Genomic DNA, 12886 nt, shown 5'->3' with positions numbered 1-12886 from the left:
GATTTCGAGCTCTCCTAAAAGCGTGAAATGGACTTATATATTCCCCTGTCTGCCGCCTTTCATGTAACAGCTTATGTCCCTGCAGAATAGTCACTATGAATGGGTATGCTAACAAGGATCTCTCTCCTGGTATTAGACATAGACACTGACAGACAGATTCCAGCTGTGCATGACGACTACATATCATGCAGGATGTTCTGTTCCATTTCCTCACTTATTACTTGCGTATACACAGACTCACTGTACTAACATCATCCTCATAGCTGGTGACCTGTTTAAAATGCGGTGACCCTGACAACACCCTCCAAGCTGTGATCCCACAACAGCTCGCCCTTGACACATCTCTGTCACCCAACTCACACCCTCCTACCAGCAGCAGCCTGAGGAACACACAAACACATAGGCAGAGTCAGAGGAAGCAGCCAAGCAAACATCAGAGCCCCTCATATGATACTGAAGTGGTCTATGAGACTGGACAGGGATCTAATCTGATCTAGACACAATTCATACATGTGAAAAGAATAAATATGCACAAAGACACGCTCATACATGCACTCCTCAACTCAATATATTGAGACTGCCCCCATGTGGCAGGCAATGTCAAAACAACAATAACAAAAACAAATTTTATCCAGAAAAATCAATAACAGCTGCCTAAAAATACAAAGGGAAATAAAACAAAACAAAACATGTATTGTGGGAATAACACAGATAACACAGTTTTATCCAATAGTAGAGCTATGCATGCTCAAACAATTAGTGTTCATCCTTAAAAGAACAGTTCACCCAAAAATTAAAATATTTTCATTCTTTTTTGAGTGCAACACAAAAGATGTTGCCAGGCAAAATGTTAGCCTCAGTCACCTTTCATTTTCATTGCATCTTTTTTCCATACAATGACAGTAAATGGTGGCCGAGTCAGAAAATTCTTCCCAACATCTCCTTTTGTGTTCCATAGAAGAAATGTATATGGTAATGCACACTACTGCACAATCTACACACTAACAAAATCGACAGTCACACACAACAAACAGCTTTTAAATGAGGACTCACCTGTGGCCAGGATGATATATTGCTGTGGTAATGCCATTGGTATAGTGGGCGGAGAAACTGAAGTTGTGATTCTCATGAAAACCCTGATTGGTTCCAACACTGAGTGAGCAAGGAGAACAAGAAATCAATCTATCAAAATGAATGCTCTTTATACAACAGTCAGGTCCGGGTCATCTAATCAGATTGGACAAGAAGCGTTCTGAAAGCTCTGATATTTAGCATAACTGCATCTGGACACTTCATTGTTTGTATCACGTTTGAACTATTTTCATTAGCGGAGTAAAACACGACAAATTAACTGGCCACATTGTGTCTAAAATGTAAGGTACTTGATAATAACTTCTTGTAGAACTGCCGTTTAAAAGCATTCACACTCACAAGCATGCTTTAGTACAGAATATCAGCACAGCCAAGCACTCTCTCATGTGCTACTGCTTAAGTATCTGTTTTAGATACACAAAAGTGTTATAAACTGTTCAAGAGTAATCAATTAGTTCTATATTTATACTATTCAATCAGGTCAAATATTTAAACTTGAGTTTGTGCAGTGTTACCATGCAACCTTGATAAGAACAGGTATTCAAATTTGCATGTTTTAAAGAGTGAAGGGCAAATACAATTTTAAGTAACATGAGTGAGAATTTTCTGGTTGCTTGCTGGGGAGCTTTGTGCATAAATTGTTCTTGAAAGAACTACTGCAATATTTGCCCAACATTTCCAAATGGCTTTGTGATTATGTTGCTTTGAGGAAGTTTTCAAACACTTCAATTCACAAATGAAATAAATGGAGGAAATGAGAAAAAAAAGCCTTCCTCTAGGCTTCAAAGTATACAACAAAATTTTTAAGGAGAAAGAAAGCAGACTTTCTATTTTTCCTTCGTTATCACTCTTGAAAACAGCCATTGAAAGACTGAAGAACTTTGAAAACTTGAGCTGACTGATTAAACAAAGAATAACGAATAAGAAACTGCAGGCAATTTCATTAATACTCAAAGCTAAGCCACCCTCTCAGTACGGAGATAAACAAAGACACTGGCTTTTGGGTCTAGTAGTAGAATATTTAGCCCTGGTTCCACACAATCTGCGGGAATTAGATTAGAATTATCAGGATGCGCCTGCAGGATGAAGAATCCAAACCTTCTCTGGTGGTCTTGTTACAAAATCTTTCAACACTTGATCAATGCTTTTTCTTTATGTTCAACACATAGAGTCTACTATCGAACATCCAATAACTCTCCTCTAACACAGTGAGAGGGATCAGTGATTTATTAAGGGCTGTTCATACAGAGCATGTTTTTGTGTCCATCTGCACGCTTTCTCTATTATTTTTCTATGTAAACATGTGCCGGATAGATGTCTTTGCATCGCGTCCAGCTGTTTATTTAGCATTTAGCAGAGGAGCACCATGTTTTTTTAGAGACAGAAGCACATCTATGTTCTTTTATATGCGTTGCGCTGCAAATAGCTTTTCTTTAGCAGAAGAACACGCTCTGTTCTGAGCGGCACTTAGACTCCCATATAGACATAAAGATATACATTTTAATCTTAGAAACTTCTAACTATTTGCATAATGTCTGGTCCACATTGCTACTTATTCTGGCCAAGAGTCACTCAATTAGACAGGAAGGTGGCATCTGATTGACCGGTAAAGACAACAGTCACAGCATATTACAAAAAGAAACTGCAGTACCATGGTACAATGATGTTATCAGATGGTAATACCATGGTACTTTGATAAATACCATAGTAACTATGGGTTATGAAACCCTGATTCAGAGCAGAGTTAGCACTTTAAAATTAATTTTACTGCCTGCATTAATCTGGAGGTAATAGCGCGGTATAAATTGCAGCAGGCAATTTTTGTAAATGAAGCGCAATCTATAATTAGCCTATTTTACATATAAATGAGGCGTGTTTGCATGGAAAGGAATAACAATTACTTTTAAATAGGGCTGCCCCCTAACAGTCGGCCAAATGTTAGTCGATGAGAAGAGTCTAGGTTGACCAAGTTTTGATTGGTCGGGTGGTTGCAGAAAAAAATGATCCATAGGAAAAGACAACCTGCTGGTTGGATACTAGATATTTATTTGAACTAAAAATAAATCTTGTTGTTCAACTTTCTGAAAGATGGCTTTACAACAGGGCAAAATCTCTTTGGAAACTAACGTACTTCATCTGTGTATTCTCTACCGGTCGGGTATTTTGTTGACCCGGAAAATACATCATGTGTGTGTATGAATAAATTAAGTTTGTTTGTTTGTTTGTTTGTTTGTTTCTTTCTTTCTTTCTTTCTTACTTACCTCCTTCCTTCCATATATATATATATATATAGCAATATCCAATTATATCGGCAACACCGATAACATATGTATAATCTTGATGTAGTGATTTTGCATTGAACATTTTATTAATTCATTAAAAAATACATTTTAAAATTAAATTGCACTCCAAACGAAACCTAAAAGCAATTACAATATTGAAGTGATCAAAAAAATTATATATATAAGTAACCACCTTTCCATTTACTGTCTGGCAAGTATCCGTCTGAACATGCAGGTGGAAAATTACTTACACAAATGAAGACATACAAACAATTATAAATAATAATTATAATGATGATAATAATAACTGAAATATAAATCATGGTTCGAGGTGAACATGTTTTATGTATTATTTTACGTTTTAATCACAGATGTATAGGCTGCAGAGTTGTGGCCACAATGAAATTATCTGTGCAAATAAAGTGAACTGAACACAAAACACCTCCTGAGCTGAGATGTCTGAGGTCATTTGCAGCACTCATAGCTGATACTGTTCTTGTAAAAAATAAATTCAGAAGACAGAAACAAAGAAAGAGTGAGAACCTTTTCCACGAGACTGCACACCTCTGTACATACATACATGTCATACATACAGTCATACATGTGCATAGACGGCTTTTCTGTCATCTGTTCTTAAAGGGTAACTAAACACCTGCTAAGAGTCTGACTCCGAGTTATTTGAAAATGCAGGAAAAGTGAGCAGACCCCGGCGGGGATAGAGGGAACGAACCGAGTGCGGAGCTGAGCGGGGGGGGCACCTGAGACTCGTAGTGACGGATTAATTGACAGCTGCTGTCAGACTCTATGTTATTATTATTCCTCACACGGTCGCAAGACGACATGTACATGAATCTGGCGTGGTGAGCTGGAACCTGCTTACGTCAGCTGTCACCGCTTACGTCACGAAGTACCGCAAACAGCCAATAGGAAAATTCAACTGCAGTAGCCACCGTTCAACCTGAAGAGGGCAGCACTCAGACGTTTTTACACCATATATTGTAGAATTAAAACACTTTATACACAAATGTCAAAAAAATTACTTGAATCAATGACCAGTACTAATAAAGCCCCATGCTTACAGATCATTAACTAAAAAGAGTTGGTTTAGGGTTTAGTTACCCTTTAATAATATAATAAAGTGTTTCTTCAAGTGCCTGTGTCTACGGGCAAATTATTTGTAAATTAATTTGATAATAATAATAGCCTAATAATAATAATAATAATAATAATAATAATACATTAATGGGAAAACGAGCCAAATATTCTCTTGACATCGTCAAAGGCATCAGCAATTGGCGATAACTCTGACCATCGTCAATCCCAGAGATCATCATCTGTCGGCACAACCCTAATGTGCATTTCTCTCTATAAACTAACAAAATGTTCAGACAGTCTCCTTGCTAGTTTTTCCGACACATTCTGAATCATTACTGCTTTTGCCGGTGTCGCTGCTGCTCGTGTCGTGCGTGCGCTTTATTGTGGTTTAGTATTTTTCTGCAATGTAGAACAGTGTTAGCAATGTTACTTATAACGTTTTTTCTCAGCCTTGGAACTCAAACCCCAATATATATATATATATATATATATATATATATATATATATATATATATATATATATATATATATATATATATATATATATATATATATATATGAATATTAATTACTTAAATTATATATATATAATTTAAGTAATTATTTCATAAGCGTGTGACAACTAGTCAACAAATGGCTTAAACTAATGCCTACAGTTGACTAGTAAAATCTTTGGTCGGGGGCAGCCCTACTTTTAAACACTAAAGACGAAATGCAAGTTCAGCACTGATTGCGCCTTTTTAAACAATATTGTGATTGTTTAGTGAATAAGATGCAGGTTTTTGCACAGAAATACCATGCACAAAAGTAGCACAACGGTTTTGTGAATTCCCCCCTTAATGTTTCCAGTTCTGATTGTGATTCCTCTTAACAATTATGGTTCCTTAATGGTTTACATTTTTGAAGTAGCATTTGGAATTAAGAAATGCTATTCTTATTGCAATTGCTGGCCTCAGACTTTTGCCAAGTGGTGAAATGATTTAATATTTTAACAGATGTATTTAGACAGATTTTTTTTTATTAAGATTTTTATTCATTTCTTAAGTTTTAAAAAAATAGGTCTGCCACTAATTAAAACAAAACTCATAATGTGAATCTTTAATAACACACTGACCTATCAACAACCATCCAATAATTATTTCTGATGTAAGTACACATATAATAGTAACAGTTGCGGTTCAAAAAGTGTTTCGTTCACTGATAAAAACAGCTGATAAGAGACATTAGTTAGGGAGGTAGCATGTTTTGTTGTGTGGATTCAAAAGAACTGACTAAAAAGTAATTTGTTTGAAACTCAGGCTGCCACATCGGCGGAAGAATTTACGTTCAAGACCCGTTAACTGAAATTAAAGTCATAAAAATATATTTTTTTTTTTATGGAACTGGCACCGAATAAGAACTGGTTCTCCATTCCCACCCCTAGTTTTAACCTGAACAGGTTCTGCTGCACTTCCCTGACCAGGTAACTCTTGAGCTGGCCACTGTAGGTGATGACCAGTAGCTCTGCTGACCACTGTGCACTAGCAGTGTATTCCAAGAACATCAGACCAGCAGCTGCATAGCTAAAATCTCCAGGGAAGCACATAGCCTAGAGAGATAGAAAGAGAGACAGTCAAAGTAACACATCAATTAAAGTAGTGGAGAGATGGGTTAGAAAGTGACAAAAATATACAGAGTCATACAGGTCATTACTCTCTGAGACTCTGCAATAGAGAGAGAGCATCTTGTGAGACTAAACTAATAGTTTCTGACAGAGAGATGGAAGAGTGTAGAGTACTGTGGGGGAGGATGAGAAAGAAAAAGAGAAAAAAGGGATGGCAATAGACTGACTGGAACCTCACTAGCAGCGCAATCAAAAGAGACACAGAGGGACTGATGGATGGGGGAATTTAAAAGTATTAAAAGGGTGGGGGCAAGACAGCTCTCTTTTTGATATAGAAACTTCTCAAAAAATGTCCTTCAGGGGACATCAGGGAGCTTAGAGCTGAAGGGAGCCAGAAAATGTGTTTCTTGCTTGGGCAACAGAGTGGTGAAAGCTCACTCTCGAGAGAGCCAGGCACGAAGGCCTGAGTCTAGCCAGTCAAAATACTGTAATAGAGTACAAACAGAGCGAGAAAGAGAAGCTAGCAGTGCAGAAAAGTCAGCAGAGGATGCACACAAGCCTGAAATTCAGTCATTAGGATCCAGTCATTATTGCGATCACATGTACAGAGACACAACAGAGTCCAGCCCTGTGTCTGAAAATGCCCACTTCCCTAGTGTAACAGTGACGCTTTCTGCCTGCAGTCATTTTGCATGTTTTCATAGTATTGTAGTTGCAGTGAAATACTGAGGCATAAAGCAATTTTATGACATGTTGTTCATAATAGTTGTCAGTTGAGGGGGCTATTTTATTGCTGTTGTTTTTAACAACCATTTCTGCGCTCAATAAAACGCAGGAAAGTCTGAATACTCCAAATTGAAAATATATTAGGCAAACATTACCCTGATAAACTGGATCCAATCTGGATCCATTGTGATTCTGAAGTGTGCAACAAGAAGACACTTTGCTGTCCAATAAGGCCACAGGAGCAGATAAGCTATCAGGTTAGAAAAGTTGAAAAACAGGAAATGGCGGAGAACTCGAGCCGGACAGCTCTTTTTAAAAGTAAGTGCTATAGACACCAAGAAAATTGTTTCTCGTAGATCAATTGTAATTGTTTACAAACATCACTGTAAAACAGTTAAAGGATGGGCAAGGAGGAGGCGAGAACTGGCTTGTCAACATAAATAATAATTTAATAAGAAACTTAAAACACAACATAAACAAACACACATGTGGACATGCCCGTAATTCTCTCTCTCTCGAACAATCGTCGCCGGCCGCCTTTATCCCTCGCGCACCTCATCAGGCCAATTGGGGACCGGGCGCGCGATATTCCGACCCGGACCCGCCCCCCTCCACTCCACATTCCTCCCGGCGTTATCTCAGGCCGGGGTGCCACCGGCATGACTTACACCCCCCCTATCCCTGGGGCGGGGTGTATCTCGCGTGGTCATCCCCGCCTTCCTCGCCCTGGGAGGAGACAGAAGGGGACAAACAACAACAAAATAGGCGAGGGAAAAGGCCAACACGGTGCGAAAGGGAGAGAGAGGAGAGAGAGAAAAAGCTCACTCACCGGTTCTCTGATGTACCGTCGCGTGGTCCTCGAACACTCCTCCACACTCAGGCGGATGACAGCCGCTCCAACCCCGGGCGAACCGGAGTGAAACCTTCGACCCCCAGTGGGCAGAACGTGCCTCCGCTTTCCTGGCAGCAAATGGGGACACTCCTCCGCCCCTGGCAGCGGCTCTACCGCTCCAGGCGGTCGGAGAGTTTCTTCCCTCCTAAACCATTGTTTTAAGTGCTAAACAACCAAGCTCTCGCATGAACATGCAAGCCAATTTAAACAGTTGAGAAGCTAATCAATGAATTCAGTACATACTATGAAAGCATGGGAATTCAAGGACAGCCCAACTCACACCTCAGAACTGTTACTGTGCATGTCAAGTAGAATAAAGTTCAACAGAGAGAGAGTGGAAGAATGGGAAAAAAGAGAAAAAGCGAGAGCAAAATGAGAAAAGAGCAGAAAGAGAGATTGATAGGTGGTGAGATATAAAGACAGACAGGGTGAGATAGAGTACAGTCGAAGGATAACATACCGGCGGTATAATGAAGAGTTCGCTGCCCTTCAGGTCAAAGACACGGACCGTGCCAGTACTGTCAGCATGCGCCAGCAGTGCACAATCATGACTCCATTCTACCTTACACCAGTGAGGATTTGGATCCTTGGGCACTGAAGCAGGACAGAGAACAGACAAATATATATATATATATATATATATATATATATATATATATATATATATATATATATATATATATATATATATATATATACAGTGAGGAAAATAAGTATTTGAACACCCTGCTATTTTGCAAGTTCTCCCACTTAGAAATCATGGAGGGGTCTGAAATTGTCATCATAGGTGCATGTCCACTGTGAGAGACATAATCTAAAAAAAAATCCAGAAATCACAATGTATGATTTTTTAACTATTTATTTGTATGATACAGCTGCAAATAAGTATTTGAACACCTGAGAAAATCAATGTTAATATTTGGTACAGTAGCCTTTGTTTGCAATTACAGAGGTCAAACGTTTCCTGTAGTTTTTCACCAGGTTTGCACACACTGCAGGAGGGATTTTGGCCCACTCCTCCATACCGATCTTCTCTAGATCAGTCAGGTTTCTGGGCTGTTGCTGAGAAACACGGAGTTTGAGCTCCCTCCAAAGATTCTCTATTGGGTTTAGGTCTGGAGACTGGCTAGGCCACGCCAGAACCTTGATATGCTTCTTACAGAGCCACTCCTTGGTTATCCTGTCTGTGTGCTTCGGGTCATTGTCATGTTGGAAGACCCAGCCTCGACCCATCTTCAATGCTCTAACTGAGGGAAGGAGGTTGTTCCCCAAAATCTCGTAATACATGGCCCCGGTCATCCCTCTCCTTAATACAGTGCAGTCAGCCCTGTCCCATGTGCAGAAAAACACCCCCAAAGCATGATGCTACCACCCCCATGCTTCACAGTAGGGATGGTGTTCTTGGGATGGTACTCATCATTCTTCTTCCTCCAAACACGGTTAGTGGAATTATGACCAAAAAGTTCTATTTTGGTCTCATCTGACCACATGACTTTCTCCCATGACTCCTCTGGATCATCCAAATGGTCATTGGCAAACTTAAGACGGGCCTTGACATGTGCTGGTTTAAGCAGGGGAACCTTCCGTGCCATGCATGATTTCAAACCATGGCGTCTTAGTGTATTACCAACAGTAACCTTGGAAGCGGTGGTCCCAGCTCTTTTCAGGTCATTGACCAGCTCCTCCCGTGTAGTTCTGGACTGATTTCTCACCTTTCTTAGGATCATTGAGACCCCACGAGGTGAGATCTTGCATGGAGCCCCAGTCCGAGGGAGATTGACAGTCATGTTTAGCTTCTTCCATTTTCTAATGATTGCTCCAACAGTGGACCTTTTTTCACCAAGCTGCTTGGCAATTTCCCGTAGCCCTTTCCAGCCTTGTGGAGGTGTACAATTTTGTCTCTAATGTCTTTGGACAGCTCTTTGGTCTTGGTCATGTTAGTAGTTGGATTCTTACTGATTGTATGGGGTGGACAGGTGTCTTTATGCACCTAATGACCTCAAATAGGTGCATCTAATTTAGGATAATAAATGGAGTGGAGGTGGACATTTTAAAGGCAGACTAACAGGTCTTTGAGGGTCAGAATTCTAGCTGATAGACAGGTGTTCAAATACTTATTTGCAGCTGTATCATACAAATAAATAGTTAAAAAATCATACATTGTGATTTCTGGATTTTTTTTTTAGATTATGTCTCTCACAGTGGACATGCACCTACGATGACAATTTTAGACCCCTCCATGTTTTCTAAGTGGGAGAACTTGCAAAATAGCAGGGTGTTCAAATACTTATTTTCCTCACTGTATATATATATATAAATATATACATATATATACACACTGCCTGGCCAAAAATATTTTTGCATAATCTAATATTTCGTTGGACGGACTTTAGCTTTGATCAAGGCACATAATCGTCATAGCATTGTTTCAACAAACATACGCAACGTCACAACATTTACTTCCATCCAGAGTTGTTTTAATTTGTGGCCGAAATCTTGTAATGATGATGGGAGAGTCGGACCACTCTGTCAAGTCTTCTTCAGCACATCCCAAAGACTTTGAAAGGAGTTAGGTCAGGACTCTGTGGTGGCCAATTCATGAGTGAAAATGATTCCTCATGCTCCCTGAATCACACTCTCACAATTTGAGCCTGATTAATCTTGGCATTGTTGTTTTGGAATATGCCTGTGCCGTCACGGAAGAAAAAATCCATTGATGGGATAACCTCATCATTCAATACATTCAGGTTGTCAGCAGACTTCATTTTATTGCCGTAAAATGTTGCTGAGCCTAGACCTGACCAATTGAAGATGCCCTAGAGTTGTTTTTTCAGATTAGCCTCACTAACAAGTGGCTTTCTTCATGGCCTTCAGCTGTTTATAGTCCCAATCCTGTAAGTTCTTGTCACATTGTGTGTATGGAAATACTCTTACTTTCACTAATAAAAACAGCCGTGAGTTCTTCTGTCGATTTTTTTACCAAGTAACTTCAAGCGTTTTGGTGATCCCCGATCACGATCGTTCTAGATTGTTTTCCGACAACATTTCTTCCAAGAAGCTGATGGTTCACAAACTATCCTATGACAGTTTTGCAGTGATTTCAGCAATCTCCTTAGTTTTCTTTGCTTGATGCTGAAACACAGTATCATCTTTTCCACAACCATGGGATACGTCTTCCAACATGGTTGTTTAAGAAATGAGAATCTACACACTGCATCAGTTAGGAATAAAACAAAGGTAAATTCAAATAATACAATATTAATTAACCCTGAAACCGAGAGTAGACAGGATAGAAAAATAAATAGGCTTATACATTTTTATAAAGAAGAAAACACTTCCCATATATTTTGTTGACGCCAAAGGCGGTGTGTCCAACCAAACTCCACAGTGTTTTGGCATAAATTAATCTATCACTTAAAGCTAGCCAAATAAGGCATATATGCCAACAAGGATGGGTCACGTTTAAGGATGTAGAAAGTTAACTGGCTAACTGGTTAACTGGCATCAACAATTTGTTTAACTAATACTATCGGTTAAAAATTAAACCGAGAGGTTGAAGAAACAAAGAGGTAATTTGATGGGTCTAGCCAAGGAGCTCTAAAATTATTATCAGGTAGGGCATGTTATGTAAACACGAAGGCACTGTTAACATGTAAACCACTGTCGTCCTCTCAGTCTGAAAGTCAAAGAAATATGAAGCATGTGCTGTGGGACCATTTAGTCCATGAAGATGACACCTTAATGCAAATAGGACTTTAATGTTAAGTAGTAGCATGAGTACAATCCAGTACCATATAAAAACAAACATCTGCAAGCCTTGACAGAAGACTAAGAACATGTTCTACATGTGTTTACAGCCCGCATTTCACCTATGTGTCCTGGCCAAATTCCCGCCCATTGGCCCTTATCAATCATGGCCTCCTAATAGTCCCCATGCCTGAATTAGCTATATAACTGTACTCTCTCCTCTCCGCCAACAGCTGGTGTGTGGTGAGCATACTGGCGCACTTTGGCTGCCATCGCATCATCCAGGTGGATGATGCACACTGGTGGTGGGTGAGGAGAGTCCCCTGTTCTGTATCAAAGCATTTGAGTGTAGTGTCAGAAAAGCGTTATAAAAATATAATATTCATTCATTCATACAAAAATAATAATTATTAGGATTGCCCAGCAGTACAATTTGTGGGTAGGCTGGCTGTTTGCATTCTTTCATTGTTAAACTTACAAAAAAGTTATCACCTTGTAGGCTAATTTGGTAATTTAAAGAAAATACAACTCAGGCTACATTAAATACAGGTTCACTTGCAACACCTATAAACATAGATTTGTGACGACCAATAATGCGATTGTAGCTCGCTTTGTCCAGCATGAATACACCTTAATCAGACCATAATTGGATCGATATGGGGTCCGATACTGACGTTTTTACCCAGATCGGGTATCGGTCCGACGAGCCTGATCCAAATCTGATACTGCATGTTGCTCAATGACGTTACTGTCAAGCTCAAATAATGACATAAATAACCTTAAAATCACCATTAAAGTAGTTCATATAACCATATAACATTTGATTCAGGCTCTTGGTTGATGTGAAAATTAACTGAAGCATCTGACCCATATTTGCATAATTTATGCATTGAACTGCTGCCATATGATTGGCTGATTAGATAACTGCATGACTAATTAGGTCTACAGGTGTTCCTACTATGTGCTCAGTAAGTGTAGCTAGCTTATAACTGCATATGTAAACAAGACTAAAAGATAAAATTCTCCTATCCAGCCTTTACATCCTGTTAATAATTTTGCATGCTGTTGAGCCAATAAAGTTCATAGTAAAATTAATCAATTTCAAAGTAAAAGTAAATTTTTATTTTATTTTGTACACCAAATGCTTTTGTTCACAATTGATCGAAAGCTCATTTTACTTATTCTTCAACATTCCCGAGTCCAATTTTCTGATCTGTCTCTCTCTTACTAGTTTGCATGCCAAACAGGTGCTCCGTGTTTTTACTTTTAAGGTGGATAAAAATCAATACAATTATGGGTTCATTTTAAAAAGAGCAGTGTCAAATTTAGCATCAGCTTGCAAAACTGAGATACATTTTCTTGTTACAACCTCCACAGTGTCGGAAAGACGAAATGATCAGCCATCAAAAGCCACTGAAGTACAGTGTAACCATGTCAAACAGCACTGA

At 39.1% G+C, this 12886-nt stretch overlaps 1 protein-coding gene across 1 annotated transcript in view; it reads right to left on the bottom strand.

Annotated features, from left to right (window-relative positions):
* Positions 1–12886, bottom strand: part of LOC127622474 (NBAS subunit of NRZ tethering complex-like) — a 281526-nt gene that overhangs the window by 251492 nt on the left and 17148 nt on the right. The window contains 5 exon segments of the mRNA XM_052096575.1: positions 234–380; positions 1054–1152; positions 3507–3511; positions 5930–6058; positions 8152–8285. Of these exon segments, the coding sequence (XP_051952535.1) occupies positions 234–380; positions 1054–1152; positions 3507–3511; positions 5930–6058; positions 8152–8285 (514 nt within the window).

The sequence above is a fragment of the Xyrauchen texanus genome, chromosome 28, assembly GCF_025860055.1.
Source record: "Xyrauchen texanus isolate HMW12.3.18 chromosome 28, RBS_HiC_50CHRs, whole genome shotgun sequence".
NCBI classification, from domain to species: domain Eukaryota; kingdom Metazoa; phylum Chordata; class Actinopteri; order Cypriniformes; family Catostomidae; genus Xyrauchen; species Xyrauchen texanus.
This window is presented reverse-complemented; position numbering and strand designations above follow the sequence as displayed.